The following is a 23,589-nucleotide window of genomic DNA, read 5'->3' as shown; positions in this document are numbered from 1 at the left end:
ACTCAACTCCTTGACTCAAATGTCAGAGTATACTTCTCTATAAGGCTCGAACAAAGAAGACAGTTGGCTGTAAACCAAATGTAACTCTGCTGCTACGGTAATGAGCTCTCTTACACATGTGTACCATAGCTTCACAAACCTAAAAGAATTACTCTCACATGGTTGACACAATTAAAAGATATAGCCACAAATTTATCAAGATGAATGAGTCCATGAAAATGCGTACTATCAATGCATGTTGCTGAGATGTTGTTCAATGTGCACAGGCTTACTCACCGTGAGCTAGCTCTCCTGCACAAGTACTGTAGCTGAAGAGAAGGTGTGCAGCTCTTAGAAAATGTGCAGTATTTCTTTTAATGGTGTTCGTGTTCAACGAGTGATCTTAAAAAAAAAAAAAAAACCTCACATTGCATGGAGTCTAAGTTTATACTCTACCTCAATCTTAACAGTTTTCTCTTGAGACGAGTTGGACCAAGCCGCCCTGGATGCTCAAAGCAGTTCAGAGTTGATGCCACTCAACGGAGCAGTTGCTCTTATGGCCGAGCCCCTCATTGTGCAATAAAGAGTTCTAAAGTTCTGTTCAAGGGTCCTAGATATTCGTCTCACTCAGCGTATTAGCCTTGTGTAATATTCATCAACCCAGGGCTTCAAAGTAATTAACCACAAGAAAGAGCGCAGCGGTGGAACAGTCCGGGAGCAGCGGTAAAGCATTGTTGGAGGGTTAATATGTTTCATAAGAAGCCAAATCTCTGAATTTCAGTCAAAAGGGATCAAGCCGCTTTCATAAATCAAATGACACCGTGACAACGCGTTTCCTAAATTCTAAGAAAGTTTTCAATACATTTCATTTTCTGAAATACTGTCATGTTTGACATCACCTTTTACCTTGCAGTCAATGAAAAGAGCCAAGCGTGTCGTTTTCCTGTTCATACTTTCTTTAACATGTCAGAGGCCTTTTATGAGTAAGTCAAGCACAGGATACACTTAAGTGTACATTTCATATCAAAGCTATGAGGGTGTTTACTGCTATGAAAACTCCTCATGAGTCTCCATGAGAGGATGCTTTGTTAATATTCATGCCGGGTAGGTGTGATGATGTCTGACCTGAAAGGGAGGCAGCATATTTGCACTGGGAAAATAACTGTTTCTTTGAGAGTGCATGTTATTTTCTTGAAGTGCATTTCTGGCAAAGTGTTGTGATTTTTCTCTGGTTTCTATAAAAGAAACTGACATCAGTAGGAGCATGTGCAGGCATAAATCAGCACTGTATCTTGGGGCATTTCCGTCAGCATGTTGAATCTGATTAATTAGATTTGAAAGCTTAAAACCAGAGATCCAAAAACTCTAATCTGGAAGAGCACAAAGCCATGAGCATGATTGTCTTGGATTACACAGTGTTTGTCTGGGCTTATCCATCAAATTTGAATTTAATTTATATTGTTCTAATAGTAAAGACCACTAGTTATGTCTTATTTTTTCTGTGATTCATCGATGAGGGACCTTGTTGATGTTTTAGTTAAGTATAGTTGTAGCGTTAATGCAGAAGCACATTTCTCTGCAATAAAAAAAATGTGGCCGGATCTGTGAAATCATTCCTCCTTTGTGAGACTCTGCTTGTTTGTCAGCCATAGCCATACTGAAGCCTTCTGTGCGTCTTCTCTAAGTTGTAAAAAAAACAAACAAAACTGAAACGAGGGCTTTTCTTTGTAAAAAGACTTTTTGTACTCTTCACCAGTGAACTGTAAAAGCAGGAGGGAAAAGATAAAATGTAAAATGGCTGTAGTTTAAATAATGTTTTTTTTATGAATGATTCAAAGAGTATTGAGTACAACTGCATGTTTCCCGTCCGTCTCCTTCTTGCTGTTTTTCTTCACTTCAGACACAGTGACCACTCCATCCATTGATGTATACAAATTTCCCCTTGTTTCTTTTTTGGAGCATACACATAGATAAACCCAAACACCCTAGTGGTAAATGCAAAGATTGTATCTTAACTGTAGTTTTCTATCACTGCCTTAAGAGTATTTCTATCCGCCATTGTTCTTTCTTACCATGAATTAAATGCATCTAATTTGAATAACATCTCATCTTTCCTTTTTAGGGAAGCACATGTTGTACAAATAAGTGTGTGCTGTGACTGTTTAGAGAAGGCGAGCCGTGTTACCTGGCCAAAACAGAAAACAAAAAGTCCAAAGAGCTGATATATTAAACATGGGGTGAGGAGCGTGAGCTACATTTTTAGGACATGGAGCTTATGTAATGAGTGAGAATCGCATCTGTGAGCGTGTGAATAAGAAATAATGAAGCCATTTTTAGACATGGTATGCTGGAACACGAAGATAAAAATGAAGCAAGACGGAAAGAGAAGCGAGACAAGAGGTTTGTGAATGTGTCAGCTTTTCATTATTATTATTACATGGCATGAAGGGAACAAACTCTGGTGGAGAAGAATTAAGGAGATGATGGGGAGAGAGAAAACGTATGTAAATAGAGTGAAATAAGAGAAAAGGTAATGCATTTTTTTTGTTGTTGCTTTTGTTCTGGGTGTAATCGAGACTGGATTGCAAACTTGACCGAAAAATCAACTTTATAATCCTCTATATGGTCATTTCTGTTGTCTTTTGTTTGTAATTTAATAAAGCATCTGGGAAGAACAAGTAAAACCAGGCCACAAGGTGGTAAATGCATTTCACACAACCCACTTTGCTAAAATCAAACTATAATACCTACATTATTTCAGGTGATTAACTTTTACTGGGCCATAATATTTATCAGTTTTTGTTAAATTTTCAAAAAAAAAAAATCTGGCAAGGAAGTTTTTCAACAACTAATACTGGTTTGTCTCTTTAAAGTGCTAAAATCTGTCTGTTCCTGTGTGTGTGTGTGAGTGTGTGTGTGTGTAGGGGGAGGGGGTTCAACAGAAGACCATTGTTTTTAATTGGAACCGGCTTTCCTAATTTGAACTTCTCTCAAAGTCTTTAAATAATAGTAAGGAAAACAGTTGTGGCAGCTACTTACTATCCGTCATAAATCCTCTTAACAGCCTTGCTCTCAATAATTTGAGAGCTATTAGTGTGTCTGAGGGAGGGATAATCATCTGTCTCCGTCACATTCGCTACAATGTTAACAACAAGGCAATCAAACTCTGCAGCCTCCTGTCTGCTGTTTAATCACACTGCTGTGTTGCCGCAGTTACTCACCATGACAATACTGTGCCTTGTTTGCTGTGACATCATCTCGCCACCCTCTGTCGGGTAGGAAAATCATCAGTAGCCTGTGGAGACAAAAATGCAAAAAGGAACTGGTTAATCACTTGCACACAGCCCCGAGTCATGTCACAGGAAGTGGTGACTTAACAATTTTCTGTAAGTATTGTTGACCCTGGCGAGCATGCCTTGGCATCGCCCAGGTCATTAGCAGAGCTCCGGTGTCGCTCACACAAACACACATGCACTGAAGCAACCCGCTGTCACCTCTGATGCAGATGACCCCTGACAGGAGAGGAGCTCAGTGAGGCAGCCTGTCAGCCGCTCTGCTATGTGTCTGGCTCGTCTCCCTTCAGCGGACATCCAGCATGTGCCTCAGGTCTCTCCTCCTCGTCCATATCCACAGTAATTTACGGTCTGGCTGCCAGCACAATCATATTCTCTTGTGACAGTACCCCCCCTCCCCTCCCCCCTGTCAGGTCAGCAGTCTTGAATAACCATGTTTCACTCCTACAAACTCCCCTGTGGCTTTACTGCAATAATGTACAGCCATATTCCCCTCACACAGTTTCACAAATACGGAATAAAACAATTTCTGCCCTCTCATAATAAGAAAACATCAGTCTTTTTCTGATATTTTCACCCAGTAGAAGGCTCACAATGCAAGACTGATCCATCCCACCCCCTCGCCCCCCCCAAAACCTCCTCTGTGTGTGTGTGTGTGTGTGTGTGTGTGTGTGAGAGAGAGAGAGTGTGTCTAATTCCGATGAGTGTGTTGTCTCTGCGGCTTTTAACAACAAAGCATCGCTGTTTTCTGATGAGCGATCATCCCCGCCAAGTTTTGTATTGCTTTCTGTAGATTACATCAGCTCGTAGTAAATCGTTTTTTTTTTTTTTGCCAGGGAAATATGTGATCCTAATAAGAGTATTTTAAACCATGTCTCAATACAGACAATAGTCTTGAGCTGTTTCTTTTTTTTTCCTCGCTCACAGCTGTCATCAGCATTTTTCATTCACGAATTAAAGACACGGAAAGAGACGAATTGAATTGATAGTGATGTAATTACAGCGGTAGGAAGATAGGATTGGCGGAAAAATCTGACTTTTTAGGAATCTCGATAATAAAGAAGGCATGGGAAGGAATTTGCGGGAGTGTAGTGGATGATGGAGAAATAAACACAAGCAGTGGACGTGATGATTATGAAAGAGTTAGGACGGAATCTGCCAAAAGAATCACACGGCGTGTGGGCGTTCGTACGAAAGATGTGAAAGGCTGTGAGTTCATTGCATGATGTTTGGAGAGTTTCTTTTTGACATATATATACAGTATATAGATTCAACCTTCGTGGTAACAGCCTTGAAAATAAAGGAGAGCGTTCTGTAGACCCTGTGAAGATCAAGTGTGAACCATCTTGCAAACACACTCTCATCTGTTGGCGTTGACAGATGGGGGAGCTTTAGCTGAGGTTAGACTGAGGGCTCCCATTAGGAGGAAGGCAGCCATGGAGGCTTGGAAGATTTGAGATTCCAGCTGCAGTTTTATGTTAAATAAAAGGGGCCTATTTTCCCACACACATGCAAAATAATCGTACATACAGGAACATGTCTTCTTGTTAATGTAACAACTACGACGAGACAGGAGCAAAAAATGTCTTCCGAGGTTTCGGTGTGAACACGGGCGTCAATGATGCTACATAAAAGTCGACGTGAACCACATCTGGAGTGTAGACGAAAACTGACAGCTTAAATAATAATAAGCTTTAATAACCAGAGCCTCTTTCTGACACTGTTTAGACTTTCTGACAATGGCGACTCCTAGTGGTTGGCAATGTTCATGAACGCGTCACTGCACCTCAAACCACACGCCACAAAAAGACAGTACAACCTTTCATCAGGATAATATACTTTTCTTTTCTTTTCTTTTTTTTTAGAAACATGAGAATTTCAAGATGTATTCAACTTTCTTAGCCCAGCTCGTCACTGTAGATTGCTGTCCACCAATGAGCTCCCGTTTCCTGCCTGCTAGAAAGGATTTTTTTTCTGCCGAATGACTAAAAAGCAACCATTTTTTCCTCTTTAGTGAAATCTATTCAGCCCTCATACAGCCCAAGCAAAACACTTAAACCAGTGATACAAATGGAAACCATTTTGTTTTGAGTGAAATCAGGAAGTCATTAACAAACTGATGCAGTGCTACCGGGCCATAATGGCAGGCAAGCTGATACAGATACATCAGCCGGCCCAGGATGGAGGACATGGGTCGATAACACCTTCTCAAAGTGTCTTCCTGGCAATCGCTGCAGCCTATAATGAAACCTGCAAACAGAAGAAGAGACGAGGGTCTCGCACCAAGCCGACCTCGCCCCTGTGGTGGAAATCCCATCATCATTAAGAGTCTTGCGGTGATGTGAAGGGGGCTTTGAGCTGCTGACCAAGCTGGAAGAAGTGTATTAACAGGCAGTTTCTCAGCTGTCAGGGGTCTCGGGTTTTGGGGCCTCCACTAATGTGATGTTAATAAAAAAAAAAAAAAAAAGGTGGGCTGTGGGACCCCTGAGTACAGCCTTCATCTGTCTCTTGTATTTCTACAAATCGAGGCGGTGCTCTGTAACACACCTACACCTGCCTGCATCAGCAGAAAACACACACACGTGGTGATATGAACAGTTGCGGCCGTGCTACCGGGGTTATTGCTCTTGGTATATTTAATGATGCTATCAGTGGCCGGGTGAGCAGAGGTGCATGCTGGGATGATTCACAAAAAAGCTTGGTAACTATCCAAAACTCTGAGGACTCACTCACACAGAGCGCACATGTTCGCAGACATAATAAACACTGACAGTCTCATCTCTTTGCCTCTCTGTCTCTCATTAGCGCACAAACACACAGATGTTAGCTGTTTTCCGCTAAACTGCAGTATGTGTTGTGCGCCCTTTCTCATGAGGAACATTATTAGCCAGCTGTTCAGTCTCCAGCTGCTGGGGACTGCTCTGTGGGCTGTGGGTGCTAAAACACACACTCTAGCGCAAACACACACAGACATAGACACACACACACACACACACACACACACACACACACAGACAGAGACAGCATAGAGAGAGGCTGATGGAGAGAGTAGCGTTGTGCCCTGCAGGTTAGAAGCCACAGTGAGAGGCCAGCAGAGGTTTCTGACACACTTAACAGTCTGATGTTAATCAATTAGCAGACAACCAACTGAGCTAGAGCCATAACAGCCATTACATCCGTAGACACAGAGAGGAACAGAAGCAGTCATCTGAGGTCAAATGGAAACTATTGGCAATTATTACTGCTACGTTGTTGTAAGTTGGTATCACACCTGACTCTGTATTTGCTCCTTTTTTTCTAATCATCCTCCTTGCAAGGCTTGTAGGAATGTAATTGTACACAGTGCTCGAGGGTGCAAGCATGTGTGCTTTTTATATGCATTTTAAACAGGCAGGCCAGATGAGCCACATTGCCCGGGTCAGGTCTATCTGGGCTCAGCTAACCTTAACCTCCTCACTGCTAACATCTGCCGGGGTCAGCACAGGGAAGGCTCATCATCAGCTGGATGCTAGTGCTCATGTTCCAGCTAACGACTGGCAGGAGAGGAAGGTTTGTGTGTGTGTGTGTGTGTGTGTGTGTGTATGTGTGTGTGTGTGTGTCTGTGTGTGTGTGTTTATCCAAGCAAGACCAGCTTCCAGCTCTCTGAATCTGTCCATTTTGTTTTAGATCTTGAGTTGCCTCGGGCTAACAAGCAGTGTAGAGTTTGGTTACACAACATTATATATTGATTAGTCTGTGATATAGCAGGGTTTTGTTTTTTAGCTTGGTGTTTCTGTTGTTTTGAATTAAAGTGGGATTTAAAAAAGGTTAATTGTAAAGGTCTAGTGTCCAGCTCATGGTTCTTTTTTTCTCAACAAACATGCTGGATCATCTCATCCCTTGTTTCTAGCTTGAAATGTGACCGTCAAAAATCAAGACTTTTATTTTATAATTTACCTTCTATTTTATTTGTTTGACTCTTCGTGTTCCTTTCTGTCCCTTACGTATCTGCTAGACTTCAAACACAGACATGCACTGGTTTCCATTGAAACATTCATATTTTTTTTCAGCTTTCAATGAATAAGCTTACAATAAATTACAGATCTGTTAATTCCATATTCAGCCCTCAGGTCACTTGGATCCTCTTCACAACGACGTTTCCCAGTTCCTTTACTTGAATGTTAAATGTAAAGGTGACTGGGTTTCGCCAGTTGCTACTGCCAGGCTCCAGTTTCTAAAAAGTTCCTGTTCATTGAGGATTTAAATGTAAACTTAAAGACCAACATTTGTTTTCTGCTGCCTGTTCAGCTTGGTCCACTTTTGGTTTTATTGTTCTTCTTGTTTTGTTTTTCTTTCTTCTTCTCAGATGAAATATCAGAGTTCTGATAGGTGTTGTTGTTATTTTGTTTTACCTCTACTAAAGCAGGTTCCAAACCCTGCATTGAATGTAATAAAGCACACTCGATTCACTCCGTGTGTCTTTAAATGTCCTCTATGACTTGACTCCGACAGTATTGTACAACCACAGTGTCCTAACTAGTTGGGGGTTTTTTTCTCTCTCTCTGCAGGAGACTATGTGGTGTTGGCTGTCTTCTTTGACCTGAGCCGAAGAATGGGTTACTTTACCATTCAGACGTACATCCCATGCACCCTGATTGTTGTCCTTTCCTGGGTCTCATTCTGGATCAACAAGGACGCCGTACCTGCCAGGACATCATTAGGTAAAAAAAGACCAATTTGATCATCGGTCGTCACTGCAGCTTGCAAGCACTTAAAAAGCAATAGTGAGAATATTATGTTGATGTATTAAGTGTGAGTTTCTCCTTAATTCTTTTTTAATCTTTTTAATCAAGCCTTTACTGAGTCTTCATTCTAAATCGGCAGTCCACCTAGCCCAAACAAACATATGCTGCGGTTGTATCAGTGAGGTTCATTAGCTATCCTGCCCTTAATTACTCCCTGCTGTGAAACACATCAACAACCCTGTGGTGGTCATTCCTCTCTGGTTTTTTTTTTTTTTTTTCTTCTCCACAATCGTTCCTCCTCCTCTTCTCCTCCTTTGAGACAGGGCAGCTGCTCAGGAATCTAGTTCGTCTTGATTAGAAGAGCCTATCCTGCCACATATGTTTTCATGCATGCCTTAATGAGGCATTAATTATGCAATACAGCAGGGAAGACGCAGAGATGCAGCCTCAGCACAATATTGATGCAGGTGACTTCTGCACTGCATGCAGCGAAAAGGACAAAGTTGGAGAGAAAGAGGGCAAACGTAAAGATTTCAAGGAAATGTGTCAGCTTTTGAGCTTGCCCTTGGCGTCCAGTGGACACCCTCGGAAAGTTCACCGGCGAGGCAGTTACTTATTCCTTAGTCAGCTCTCCTTAAGGCTCTAAAATCCTGACCTAAAGTCCATGTGATGTGATCATTAGCGAGCATAACTGAATGTAAAGCAACCCCTGCAGGCAGAAACCCTCCTTCTAGCTCACTCTCATCATCTCTACATCCTCCATCATTAATCTCCCTAAAAATAGCCTGTATTGTTTTCTCCTCAAGCTCCAGACGTGATCTGCAGTCAAAATAAAAAAATAAATAAAAAATACACCACAAACACGATTAATTCCATGCTTAAAAGAGTCAAACGTCTTCATTTCCTTTGAAAGATGATGCAGAAGGTACGAGGAAGCCAGGTGGTTAGGAAGCGGATTAATGCAGATGACATAATTCTAAATCCTTCAATGCCATCCAGAAATATATCAATTCACTCACAATAGTGCAATGTTAATCTTTGTGCAGACTGATGACTTTCAGTTTTACGGTAAATTTAGACGCAAATAATCTCCGACATAAAACTCCCCGCACATGTTGGTTCTATTCAAAGGAAGGAGGTGCTCTTTTCAGCGGCTTGTTTGTTGGTGTTTGGAGAGTTTACTGGGCTCGTTCTCATCCCCTGTATCTGTGTACTTACAGTTTAAACGCATTTTCTGGTCTTGTTCCATCACTTTTGCTCCATCTGCATCATCATTAGAGACAGTGATTAAAGGGGGGGGGGGGGGGGGGGGGCTTACCAGATAAAGGAGTGAGTTATGCTAGTGCGATGCTCAATGGAAGCTTAACCAGTAAAGTATGTAGATCAAGAGGACAGAAAAACAGCTGGTCATATCCACCTTATGCCCTTTGACCGTTCAGGGCGAGCAATTAAAACAGACATAATGAGCCCTCGCCTTAACTTTGTGCTTCATACCGCACTTACAAAACTTGACATTAATAAAACTACACTGGCATTCACACATTCAGTTATTTTAAAAGGGCTGCTTAAAAACAAAGTCTGTTTTAGTTTTGTTACACCTTCTCAAGTATGGCCCTTCAGATGTTCAGTCCTATTGTGGCTGTAATTCTCTTAAACACTAACGGGGAATGTTTACCATCCACACTAAACGCAGATGTGTCCCTGGCTCAAAAAAAAAAAAAAAGAAAAAAAAAGTGAGTTGATAGCTATACAGGGAAAAAAAAAAAAAAAGTTTAAAACATTCTTGAAAATATATCAAGTTTTAATTCTACATTCGGACTTTCTGTCTGCTTCGCTTCATTCCAAGTGTGTTGCAGACGGTTGTGTTACAGCCTGTCCTGGCAGCATCTGCGAGCGAGCGTCGGCTTCTTTAGTTTGGAGTGTCCTTACTGTCTGCCAGCGACGCATCGCCGTGTTTTTTTACCCGACACCCCGTTTCTATTTTTCTCTTGGTCGCTCGCGTAGACGGGGCGAAGAAACGAGGAAGGAGGGGGCTCCACGAGGCACTGACAGTCCCCTTTTACTCACTCAACAGAGTTTGCGAAGGGCAAAGAATTCAGTATTGAACGCGTGCAGTGTGGACAGCCAGCTAGCGATCGTGCGCGATGCAACGCGATGAACGACGCTCGTGTGCTGTTACGACAAGTTGTTAGTCATCTAACCTGTGTTGTGTCTTTTGTTATCTTTTGCTTCTCTTTTTTGTAGGACCTTGTTTAAAATATATTATGATGACATTTTGGTTGAATGTTAAATGATACAGTGCTGAGTTGTAAAAAAATAAAAAAAGTCCCTTGAGCTCTACGTGGCGCTGCAAAATGAAGCATTAGTACCAAATATTCTTTTGTGTCTTCCCGTACAGTAAATTTTCTTTCCTCTGTTGTCACCGATTTCATTACCAGGCATCACTACCGTGCTGACCATGACCACGCTGAGTACCATTGCGAGGAAATCCCTTCCAAAAGTTTCCTATGTGACCGCCATGGACCTGTTTGTGTCCGTCTGCTTCATCTTCGTTTTCGCCGCACTCATAGAGTACGGCACACTGCACTACTTTGTCAGCAACAGGAAGCCGAGCGCCAAAAAGGACAAGAGGAAGAAAAACCCGGTGAGCGTCTTTCTGGAACTCTCTTTTGAAATGTTGCTGCACTACAGGTTCAAATGTAATCATAATGTTTTCTCTACAGGCATATGTCCATGTCTTACATCGCTTCAGTGTGAACATTATCCTCTATTTAGGTGAAAGATCAAGTTCTTCCTACACACTCAGCCCCTCCCCCCCTTTTCCACTCTGCATTAGAGGACTTAGATAAGCCTTTGAAAAAAAAAAAAAAAAAAAAAGCTATACACAGTTAAGTATCCCTAAGGGAGCATCTTCACTGGGGTCACTACGTCAAATTACTCAATGAGCAAGCATGTAGCTCCAACCTTTTCATAATCCACCGCACATCTGTTCCAGTAGTAATTTAGACCCGTGTCACATGACAAGAAAGTAGGCCTCACGTTAGCCGCCTTGTGTAAGGGTTAAATCCATCAAGAGATAAAGGCTTGGTTGAAGGATATGGTGTCTCCACAGATACACGAGCACTTAAAAAACGGAATATATTTACCCTTGACGGGAAGACTGACGCTGCTCTCCAATGACCTATGAATTAGTTTATGAATCTTGATTTTAATCAAATTAGTTGAACTCAGTTCTACGTCTTATTGGTGGATGTTCGGTCATTTTTCTCAACAAAGCCAAGTTGCAATTATAGCCGACATAAAAAGGCCGATGTACATGGGGAAATGTCCCCCATTGGTTTGTAGAGCACTCTTTTCAAGCCTTGAGTATAAGTCATCTTGGTTTTTGGACATCAAGTGAAACACTACCCTGGTTGACAGGTCACTGTTTGAGCGACTTCTCAATCAAAGGTACCCTTCTTTATCGTCGAGTTGGTTCTCAATTGCATCATTTTTAACAGTTTTGAAGAATATTTGAAATGAGTGATTAAGAACATATACAGTCCTTCTGGTTCATTCCAAAGAACGCAGATTGTGAGGCTATCCGCATTGGGTGACATTTTAGAAAGTTTACATCCTTAAATGTAACAGTCTATGGTTGTGATGCTTTTTAAATGTGTGTGTATACTGTGTATATAAATGCAAACTGTCTGTGGCGGTTTTTGTTGTTTTTATGATAAATCATTGCTTCTTCTCAAGTTGCACGAACGAGTAAGTATGTAAGAGAAAAGAAGGGCAAAGACTGAAACTCTTTTTTTTTTCTTTCTTTTTTTTATTTAAAATGTATTTTAAAAAATGTGTTTATCTAGGAAAAAATATAAGCCTTGTGAAGGTTCTTTTAATCATGTTCGGTTCTTATTTCCACTTTTTCACTGCGACAGCTGCGTTGTTCCACATGAGCTAATACAATGCAGTTTTTTTGTCGGATGTATTTCTAAGATTTAAATTTCGGTGTGTTTTGTCTCTTTTGCAACATCTGCTGATTTTGATGACGTTTTGCACAAGACAAGTGTTTCCAATCGGATGTGAAAACTTAACTGTTCAACACTCTCGGGGAGTTTTTTTGGGAAGCTCTCTCGCTTTGCTTTATGTACGCTATGTAATATTTCTCCTAAGGTGATGCCGGCGTAAGAAGCATGTGAGATACGTATATATATATATATATATCCCATCATGCATCTCCCTTTGTCTCTGTTTGTAACATGTATGTCTCTCGACAGTATATTTCTTCTCGTTCCATTTGAATATAGACTGTACAGTGCTTGTAATGTTCACACATTATCTCGTGTTTCTGTCCCCTTTCTTTTTATTGATGTTTTTTCTTTATCTGTTTACATGTATTCTTTGTTTTTTTGTTACTCTCTTCCAACTCCACATATTCTTTGTTTCCTGTCTGGACAAAAGCTCCTCCGGCTCTTTTCCTCAAAGGTATATTGCCTGTGTCTGACTGCATGTTTCTGATGCATTTTGGCTCTTTGAGCCGCAAGCACCTCACTTGCTTTGCTGTCTGTTCTCTAGCAGACACGCCTCCCTCTTCTCCTTCTTTATCTACCTGCATTCCCTTATTAGTTACAAAAATAGAAATCTGAGATAACTTTTTTTTTTTTTTTTTTTTAAAGTGGGCACTCTGCAGTGCACAGTGCGGAGGCAGCCAGCCAGACAGACTTAACCCGTTTAAAAAAAAAAAAAAAAAAAATTCAAATAAGCATCCCACACACCCCATCACCAGAGGAATGTATAAGTTCAGGCCCGGGGTGGACTCATTCTGGCTTCCTCTGTCCTGTTTCACTCTTTGTCGTTGTTGTAACCACAGTGAACGAGCAGCCGCTGCAGTAGCTTCTTCTTCTGTCCCTCCTCTTTGCCAGTAAACCTTTACCTGTGTGTTTGTTGGGCTTCTCCACCTGACGCTGCTTCCTACAGAGTCAGCAGAGCCTTAACAGACTGAAACAGACAACCCCTGCTCTGTGCTAAGTCTAATTATACTTGGAGGTCCATTCAGAAGATTAGCGCATGCTAATCTTTAAACACCCAAAAAGCATCTAGGGTGGGCAGGAGCAAGCAAAGATCTAAATTTAACCAAACACGCTACTCGAGGCAAGATAATCTGCTTTTCCACATAGAGGTCACACGTAGTTAGAAGTTTATTTAGTCTCTTTTTATGCCGGGAGGGATTATTTTTTTTATTTTTTTTAAAGCTAAATCATCTAGAATTTCAAACAACACATGAGGGTAAATGTGCTGCAAAAAAATTAAATAAAAATAAATATATATATATATGTATAAATATAAAGTATTTAAACACTACCATCAAATATTTAGCTTCATTCAGATAAGCAAGGGATCCTCCAGTAATGATCCAGGCTGTTTTCAGGCTCTCTTTATCTCTGGGAGGTTGTCTACTTTCAGCCGGTTAAAGTTGCCAATGCCACTGTGTTGTTTATCTGTTGTTTTCTTTGATATTATTTTTTGCCAATACCGACTCGGCACAGATCAGCTCGAGCAAGCCATGCGGCAGGATGCTCTTAATGCTCCTCCTGCTCGAGCTTCCCACTGCGCTCTCCTCCAGTGCAACCAATCCCCTTTGAGAACTGAGTCATAACCTGCTCCTGCTATAATCCCCCTCATTTACTCAACATACTGTCCGCTCAATAAGGACAAAAATGCTGAAAGTAACCCACCTATGTTGTGTTGTTAGTGGTTATGTGTCGTTTTCAAAGGGACAGCAGGTTTGTGCAGTAGTGCTGTGTGGGGCGAGAGGTTTGAAGGATTGAAAACAGACCAATCAAGTTTAAGTATTTTAAGCTTGTTTGAGGATGCATGCTTACTGCAGATAATGTTATGTTCCAGCTGAAACTGCAATGACCTAATTTTTTTTGCAGCAAGCATGCGACGCATATTGCAGATACACAGAAGCGGGGGCAAAACGTTCATGTGGAAAAATGAGGGGGGAGTCATTCCTGATTCTTTATGTTCGTTTCAGTTTAAAACAGCTGATTAAGATCACAGAAGATGTCATATTATCGCAACAAAAGCGCATGAATACAATGCCGTAAAGCATATTTGGAGTGCGAGTGCAGTGAATGCTCTGATAATTGTTCCTATGTTACAAAGAAGAGACGCACAGATCAGCCTAAACGACAGCCTCGAGCACTTTCTGAAGGAAAGTGGTGAAAATGATTTCAAGTTGAACTCTGGAGCATGCTTGACTCACTGTGTCTTCTTTAAATGATGAGCTTGACACCCTAGTTTATCAGCAAGGTCAAGGAATCTTCCATTGCTGCCAAAGGCAAAGGGGGGGGGGTTTAATCTGCCAAACAGCCAGAGTTCCAATTTGTCCAAAGGTGTCATGGTTTTTCAAGATAAAAGCCGATGAAAACATTCAGTTAGAATGCTAATCGTCTCCCTTTAAAATGACAGGGGCTGCAGACTCACTGATGTCACTGGCCTATTTTAGGAAGCCTCACAAATGAAAGGCATGTGCCCTCCAGTGGTGAGCACAGTTTGCAAAGGAGATGTATTTTAACCCATTTAGTGACAGAGCAAGTGGGCTGGAGAAATATTGAGCTGTGTGCTGCACATCTGCCAACACATGCTCCTCCCTAAGCCTGGCTTTATGATGCATCATAAGCCAGTTACAACATGTCTTGAAAATGTATTTCCGAAAAAAAAAGGAAAAAAAATGCTTACAAGAGCCATGCAGGTCCAAATTTTGCCATTTTGTTGAGTCACTGAAAACCTTTTTTAACACTCTGCCTAGGCTAATGTCGCAGAGCGTTTTCATCGCATTTGGAAATGTTTTGCAAAAACAGTAGCATTATTAGATTAAAAATTGAGGGGCATTGCCCAACACCAGCTTAATATGGCTGCTAAATAAAGCAATGTGAACTACTCTGCTAAAAAAAATGACTGTGTCAGCAGCCAGCTCTACTCCAGCCCTAAGGTGAAATTGTCAGCATTGGTCTCCACGGGGACTGACCCTTGTCACTAAAAGCCTCCCTAATTACAGCCACAGTAGGTAGTTATGGATATGCATTTCCTAAACGTTAAAAGGATTCATTGGCAAGTTGAAGGTGCAAATTACTTTGTGCTGACTAATGACAGACAACAGAAGCATAAATTAGCTCCCCTGTTATGTCACCGAGACCTTGATTATAGCACTCCAAGGCTTTGACCGCTAACTGTGTCATTTTTGTCCTGTCACAAAAGCAGACACCCACGGTAGACATTCGCCCACGCTCAGCCACGGCCATCCAGATGAACAACGCCACGCACATGCAGGAGCGGGACGAGGAGTACGGCTACGAGTGTCTGGATGGGAAGGACTGCACCAGCTTCTTCTGCTGTTTCGAAGACTGCCGCTCGGGAGCCTGGCGGCACGGGAGGTTGCACATCCGCGTCGCCAAGATAGACTCATATGCACGCATCTTCTTCCCCACGGCGTTCGGTCTCTTCAACCTGGTCTACTGGGTCTCTTATCTCTATCTCTAGGTCTGGATGTGGATCCAGCCTCATCATACAGCTGATTTCATTCTACATAATGCTCTGCGCCAGCAAGGAACATTTTCCAAGGAGGGGGACCCACTGCAACAAGAGATGATTTTATTTCAATCATTTCCTTTATCTCTTCGGTTGAAAATATCTCAGTATTTTTGAGTCATGTCGATGAAAACTTTGACAGACACTGCAAATGTTGTAGCACTACATTTAACTGGTATCAGGAGGTCTGTAGATGTGTTGTGGAAACGTTGATTGTGTGATCGATTATCAAGAGTCTTAGTTCTCTTTTATGATTTGATTTCTTTTTTTTTTTCTTCCAAAAGGGGTTTTATACAAATAAGCTTATTACCGGGCAAAACGCATTCCCTCCACCAAAGTTGATAAAAACAGCAAAAGAAACCACAGAAGACATCTTGAGAAATATAAATACAATTTGTCTTATCATTTATGTTCACATATTTTCTCTCACTTTACGATCGAAAAACATTCAATTTGAAGCACTTTAACAGAGACATATTACACAGACACATTACACTTCATTTAGATGGTCATTTATTTATTCATTTAAAATGTATAAGTAGTCCAAGTATTGGCACAATTTAACATTTTCTATGTGTGGTCAGAGAGAGAGAGAGAGAGAATGCTGTTTATGGACCATGCTCAGCTGTACAGACACTGTATAAATTTTACTATTTCATAGTGGTTTACATTTATTGCATGCACCTTTCAGGCCAAAAATCAACATGTTTTATGGTATTCTTTGTTGGCTATGGAAACTAGAAAAAAAAAAGAGCACTGTTGATTATCATTACGGATTGAAATATAACTTTTTTCTAGAAAACCTGGAAAATTCGCCCCCCCCCCAAGAAAAAAAACAAAACCAAAAAAAAAGGGCCCAGTTCATCTTTTTAAGTTGAGAAGTCATCTTTGAACAGACGTGATATCAGGCCAGACGACTGGTTTAATGATTTTCCCTCGCAGCCGTTAGCTTACTGTATAGACAACACTGACCTCGCACCCACTCCTCCACATTGTGTTAAAAGTGAGCATTTACATAATGGCACACTGCTGTTGTCTTTTTTTTTGTTATGCAAGCTTCCACCAGAGAAACAGCCCTGAAAAGACTTTTTTTTTTTTTTTCCAGCTTAAAAGCAAACAAAAACAAAAGGGATTTGTTTGCCCTTTACATTAGCAGAGTGATAACTACCGCTGCGCTTTTGCCTTAGAGTACAGGAATTCTAACTAATCTACTCCTTAATGCAAATGTCAATACAGACAACTGTAGGGAACTTTGGAAGCTCCGCAAGAGACTGTGTCATTCTACTATATTGAGCAATGAAGCAAAAATGCAAAAAAAGGAATGAACACAAATTACAGCTGTAAGTTAGGAGCTTCATTTGAACATTAGCAATTTTTATTTATTTTTTTTTTTTTGAGAACGTAATAAATGTCACTTTGTGTGTAATTCGATTCACTGACTCGGCAAAAACTAATTGGTTTTTTTTTTAAATGTTTTATTTCTTCTTTTTTTTTTTCCATTCAAAAGAGCAAGTTCTGAATCAGTGCACCGAGGGCCACGAACGAGAATCTGAACTGTCGATGCCGCGTACGGCGAACATGTAACACACGTGAACAACAGCCCCTTACAGATGAACTTTAACAGACACCCGTATGCAACAAACGGAGGCCACGCTTCAGTAGGATTCGTAAACTCAAGAGGGAGAGGTGCAAATCACGTTCTTTATGTACATATCGGATTAAAAAGGAAGAAAACACTCGTTGAGCCCTTGGGATTTTGTAAAAAGGGTCTATATTTTGTTATTTCAGCATTGTTACAGTATATCATCATGGAGTACCGGACTTATTGTATTATACTGGACTGACCATAGAGTTATCTCTTGGAGGTAATGGGGTATTTATTTATCTATTCATTCATTAATGCTATTTATTTATTTATTTATTTATTTATTTTCTTGAATAAAAGTTGTAATTTTTTGTGTTCATAGAGCCCCTTAAAAGAATCACCGAATGCTGTCACTTATATCAATCAAGCATTTTTGTTGGTGTGTCAATGGAGCTTGAGCCTATTTATCTTGTGTTTTCTATGTTGTGATCGATGTATACACTAATCTCACACAGGCCTGTCACACTGTTTTATCTGTTGAATTAGTGCGTTACAACATTATCTGTTGTGCAACTTCTGAATGGTAGACTTCAGCATCTCCAGGAGGGTGGAAACATGCGTTTGGATGAAAAGAAAAAAAAAAAGTTCTCGATCCACCGGAGGAAGAACATTTGCTCGTGTGAATTTTTTCCACTGCCACAGCTTTTGATTGGTCCAGATACTTAGTTACCATCATTAAAAAAGCATCAGTGGTGGTATGAGCGTATGCATTTACCAGCTTCTCTTCTATTTTCCGAACTTCTTTCATTAAACGGTGCTCCTGTTGTGTTCTGGAGCTGCTACTTCGTTGTCTGAAACCCGTCTTCAGTGTGCACATACTCTATCTCTCACATCTTTAGGGACGTGTGTGTGTGTGTGTGTGTGTGTGTCAATAGCAACTTAGACTTGGTCATCATCAGTGTTCAGTAGCTTACCGAAGTGTCCAAGAGTGATTACATCCTATAAAGTGCCAAACAGACACACATGCAATAGAGAATATCAAAGTGTATTATCATTTGTGAATCCACTTCTACTGCTATGTGCAAGACGAGACGTGTGGAGAGGGTTTTCAAGGAGATGCTACACAAAAACGTTAGCTTGAAGTCTCCACGGTCATGGAAAGGTTTTTATGTTCTTTTTTTGTTTTTTTTGTTTGTTTGTTCATGTTTTAAACCAGAAGCTTCAGAACAGTAGTTCAAAAAAATATATAGGCCAGACTAATAAAAAAAAGGGATAATTTCGATATCAGGGTGAACTGGAAGACATCTCTGATTTAAACTGTATCTGACTTTGTTTACAAACCCATCACACTGCGATCCAAGCTAGTTTTTTTTTTCCTTTGTTTTTTTTTTTTTCTTTTTTATGACATTTGTGCAAAAAGAACTTATGATGTTTTTTGGGTTTTTTTGCACAGTGATTAAAGCTCGTTTAAAGTATGTTTACGATATGTTTAGTGCACTCTACTGTAAATGCAAAGATATAAAGGTGAATGGAAGTTAATGAAACTTGTTTATATTCAGTAGTGTGCATGACGATTTTGTTTTCTTTTTTTAGTCGAACTGGGAGGTTGTGAAAGTTTGGATTCAATTCAAGCATTGTTTCATTTACGTAGTTTCAGTCCTTTGACTTGCATTGACATGGACTTTTCGATTCCACTGTACTTACTCCAGGCAAAGTGATGACTTCTCTCTTTCTGGGGACCCACAATTGAGACTTATATGTGAACAGCACATGTAGATATTTTCTATTGTTATGTATTTTGTCAAACAACAGAAAACAAAAGAAACGCACTGGAACTACAAGAGCTCAGTCAAAAGGTATTGCAGAACAAAACAAATTTCATATGATCCTCATGCATACAGTATGTTTGTTGTTTACCATCTATGTATATTTGAGTATTGTATAAAACGGGCACTGATCCATTCTACTAGGGTCTGCATAATATATTATACATGTACTGGAAAAAATCCTTTTCATAAGGGAATTGCACATAGCTGTGGAATTTTACAATAAAATGGTTGCATTTATCAAAGTTCCTTTTTTTTCACAATTATTATTTCAAGAGTTTCAAAGCTGTTTTCTTGTAGTGTTATTCTATATTTTAAGTACACACAAAGCTAGTTTTAAGTCTTTAAAGGAAGAATGTGTTTGACGTCTTGCACATTATTTTAACCCAGTCCCCCTCCGAGTTAAAATAAAAGTTTGCATTGCACAGGTCTACTCCACAGTGTCAAAATGAGACTCCACTTTGCACTCTGTTGTCAACACAACTCATTAAGGTACTTTACTGCCTTTAGTGAAACAGCTAAGAGTATAAGTCTACCACAAAAACATATTTTGATTTAATAGGCCGGTTTTTGCTCAGGAATAGCCTGTTCTAGTCTCGCCCAGTGATTCTTTCTTCCAGGAAAGTGCACTTAAAAAACACAGCAGCAGTTGGCTGATGGACCCCTGTGCTTGCACTTTTCCCTCCACTGGGCAGGGTGGCAGCTGCAGAGGACAGCCAGCGAATCCCTCTGATTATTACACAACCGTCTGCAGTGTACCACCGCAGCGCGCTGTCATCACTGGCCCTTTCATCAGCTGAGGTACACACTCCTCAGCGAGAGCAGAGCGGGGAGTGCAGGGACTCCTGCATGAATAATTCAGTCTGCACATGGCTCCATTTTTGTAGGACTTCACCCTTATGCCTTTCATCACTCAGTGCAATGAGATATCCACAGTATTATTTTACTTTAAAAAAAAAATGTTACGTTATCTTCAGCATGTTGACAAGTACCAGACAATTCAAAATGTTTTCCTACAAAAAAGTGAACCACAGAAGTTTTCGAAAAAAATCCTGCACTGTGCAGGGGAGCTTTCTGTCTTACAAGGGGACATATGTTATGCACAGATGTTTCATATAGACCACAGGGGACTGTTTGAAAAGGTGGAAAAGGGGTATAACATGTCCTCTTTAAAGCATGTATGTGTCAATATTTATACTGCTATCAAATGAAATGAATTGGTCCTGGATGCACGTACTTTATGTGCATTCAAATCCGAATGCACTTCAGCGTTCTCAAACATTAACATTGAAACTGTATCAAGACGTTTGTCTCGTAAAAAAGTAGGGATGAATAAAAGAATAGTCAAACGAAGGTGCAGCGCTGCAGCTCGGATGACGTTGCAATCAAACATTCCTATGACGCACCGACATGAAAGTGAATCTGAAAATCTCACAGAAGCCTTCAAAAAATACTGAAAAAAAGAAACGCGATTACAGTCTGGTCTTTGAAGATAAAATCTCTGTTCATGATGTTTAAAAAAGACACTACAACTAAAGATAACCCCACTGTTACACCAGTACCTAACTGACTTCATTAGAGATGACATTTAATGACTTCTGATCTATTCAATCAATCATGCACGATGGGAAATGTCAGCCATAAAATCATTTGACCTTTCTCTTTCATTTAGACTCTACCTCTGTGTCACTGAGGCCTGCTTGGAGTGTCCATGTACCATGTGATGTTAACGTACAATATGAATCATTTTGTGACAATGTTTACATGTAGATGTCTTAGTTCATTAGAAAAAGCACTCAACCCATGTTTTACTTTAATTAATTTAGGTCTAAGGGTAAGATTCTCGCTTGGGGTGCGAGAGGTCCAGGGTTCAATTCCCATACAAACCGCCTATTTGTCATTATCTGGCTCAAGGGCCATGACAAATACAAAAAATGACCACAGTTTAACTTGCAAATAACAATTTACCGCACCAGATTAGACCCGTCAAACCCTCTGACAATGGGGAGAGAGAAACAGTTAATAGTGCGTACATTTTGTACACTACATCAGTGCCTGTCTCAATTTGAATCAGAAGTATTAAAAAAAAACATTAGTCACAGACGAGAAGAGATGCTTTTTACCAGATTAAGCTGAAAAACTATTTTCCATCTGCTGTTTTTTTGTTGAGTTCTCAGATCACTGCAAATATTTCCAAGACAATCCAGAGAAAACTCTGTAGTTTTGTAGTTGTAACAGGAAGTGTCTCTTAAAGGCGGTTGCAACGACGGACAGAATTTGTTATCGTTGCCAAGGAGAGATTGGATGTTAGGTTAAAAACCGTTGCATAAGGAAGGGGGAATGTTGCTTTATGTGCTGCTGTGATAAAGAAAAATGCATTATGTATTATACATTTGCAGGTCTGTATTGCCCGTTCGTCTTTACTACGTGAACGTTGAGGTGTTTTCGGTTTGAATGTGGAATTTTTTCCAATGTTCCTGCTGGTGTTTACAAAATACATTTAACTGTGCGTGCATGTCTCTCCCTGGTTTCCTACACTCCTCATTAACAGCTCCAAAGTAATCTGCTTGAGCTGAGCAGAAGTGTGAGCGGGGTAACAGAGGATGGTTGCATAACCTCTTCTGTTAGCTAACCCCCCCCCCCCCCCCCCCAAAAAAAAATAAAATAATAACTCAGTACAAACAGGGATTAATTACTAGGGCTTACTGTCAAAGTACTCTGCTCAGTAATCATCATGAATGAAATGGACAGAAATAAAAAATATTTGCCTTTTTTGGTGTGTATCACATTAAAAGTCTCTAATCTTATAAATGGAACCCAACCAATCACAGTCGAAATGTCCCACTCCAGAGTCCCAAATCTCATAATGCTGTTTAATACCTCCAACTTCAAAATGCCAAAGTGGACGAACCCGAGAGATTTAGGCGTGTAAAAGACAAAGTGAGGTTTAATTTTTTAGGTCTCGTTCATTAATAATTTTGCAAAGTCGTCTGACATTCACGTTTCTTAAATTCTTACCCAGTTCTTCTCCACACTGGTGCATCTGCCTGCACTCTTCTCCGTAATGACACACATCCCGCACTGGAATAAATCTTATTGTGATAACAGATGCAGACTATATTTGTGTTATTCGTTGAAAAACTTGTTTTATATTTCAAGATGTCATCAATCAGACCAAAACAGTATAATCCTTAGTGTTTTTATTCTTATTTATCCTTTTTTCTTTTTGTTCCTTTACTTTTTAATGTAATTTTTCAGTCCTGCTAAAGTTGATCGATTTTTGTGTCCACTTTTTACTACATCTGCTGGTTCTTATGGGATTCACTTTTGGCTTTATGTTTGTATAACATAGTTAAGTAGAGTCCCTTGTATCCATTACAAAAATAAAAAAGTTAAAGTATCTATTTGGAAAATATATATATATATATATATAAATGGTGTGTTTGTGTGGATAAAGGCAAGTAATAATGTCTAGCGTCCTAAAACATCTTCTTAAATGCCATCTCTGTCTTTATATTTCATAGGGTCCCTGTTGTGTTTTCAGGTTTGAACAGACCTTTATTTATAGCTGCTAATTGAGCCTCTTGTGAATTATAGAAAAGAAAAACAAGCCATAATGAAGGGACTCAAATCTTTAAAAATACCACTGAATTTAACCAAAGCATAAAGAGGCAAATTTTGTCAACTAGTGTATTAGAAATGTGATGCATTTAAGAGTTGGAATTATAGTTTTTTACCCTTTTTTTGTGCAGCTCAATTCTGCCCAACACAAAGGAGTTTTACATCTAAGGTACATCATTATAATGCAAAGCTAAGACTTGACACAGTATGACGTCCATACACAATGTCTTTTTCTAGACAAGGTACATTTAACAGGATGTGAATGCACCATAAAGCAGAGGATTAATCTGCAACTCAAGGTGAATGACCCTTGATGCTTGCAGCACCACAGCAGGCTTCCAGTGGAACAAGAAAAGTTCATTTTTGCTCCGAATGAGACTTTCCTGAAGCCTTGGAAATCTATTTGAAGTACGTGTTTGATTTATTCTAAACCTTGACTGACTTAACTTTACTTTGAGGATTTTAAAACTGGAGCTGAATATGGACGTTTCTGTATGAGCTGACAATCAGCTACAACACTGACTACTTACTTCCTACAGTATGTATCACTGCCCTTACAAACACAGCTGTTAACATGTTAGTTATTAGTGCTTTTATAAAGAGAATGATAATGAATCTGCAGGAAAAAGCATGATAGAAGAAAGCTCACAAAAGTTGTCTGTCACTACAGAAGCTACATGATCATCACACATTAGCAGATGGTTAAAAGATTACACACTGTATTGTTGTGTACATGTAAGTGCCAGAGAGTGGTGTTGCACTTGCTAAACTTACAGCACCAAAATAGAAGTATAACTTCTGCATATTGCACAATATTTGCAATTCCATATCCCTAAAAGAAAAAACACAGCCACACTAAAAAAAGAGGGTGAAAAACAAAGTCATGCAAAACTGGTCATGAATGTCCAAGAGAATATGTGAAGCCAAAGTACCAACGACAGTGTGCCAAATCCAACCAGTTATGTCTTTGGAAAATAGACTGGCTC

At 40.0% G+C, this 23,589-nt stretch overlaps 1 protein-coding gene and 1 long non-coding RNA gene across 5 annotated transcripts in view; one reads left to right on the top strand and one right to left on the bottom strand.

Annotated features, from left to right (window-relative positions):
* Positions 1 to 15,734, top strand: part of gabrg2 (gamma-aminobutyric acid type A receptor subunit gamma2) — a 48,780-nt gene extending 33,046 nt beyond the window's left edge. The window contains exons 7-10 of one of the 4 annotated variants that reach the window (XM_079355056.1): positions 7,820 to 7,972; positions 10,435 to 10,640; positions 12,440 to 12,463; positions 15,245 to 15,734. In XM_079355056.1, the coding sequence (XP_079211182.1) occupies positions 7,820 to 7,972; positions 10,435 to 10,640; positions 12,440 to 12,463; positions 15,245 to 15,523 (662 nt within the window). In that variant the 3' untranslated portion in view covers positions 15,524 to 15,734. Of the gene's footprint in view, positions 1 to 7,819; positions 7,973 to 10,434; positions 10,641 to 12,439; positions 12,464 to 15,241 lie in introns of all 4 variants that reach the window. The other 3 variants (XM_079355055.1, XM_079355058.1, XM_079355057.1) reach the window with 3 other exon arrangements.
* Positions 15,735 to 15,830: 96 nt separating this feature from the next.
* LOC306831133 lies at positions 15,831 to 19,925 on the bottom strand. Its single transcript, XR_013780059.1, has 2 exons — positions 18,563 to 19,925; positions 15,831 to 18,532 (listed from the first exon to the last, which is right to left on the bottom strand). It is a non-coding gene; the product is annotated as an uncharacterized lncRNA (long non-coding RNA).
* Between the last annotated feature and the right edge of the window lie 3,664 nt (positions 19,926 to 23,589).

This window comes from Symphodus melops, assembly GCF_947650265.1.
Source record: "Symphodus melops genome assembly, chromosome: 11".
NCBI classification, from domain to species: Eukaryota; Metazoa; Chordata; class Actinopteri; order Labriformes; family Labridae; genus Symphodus; species Symphodus melops.
Note: the sequence above shows the minus strand (reverse complement) of the source record. Positions and strands in the feature narration are given on the sequence as shown.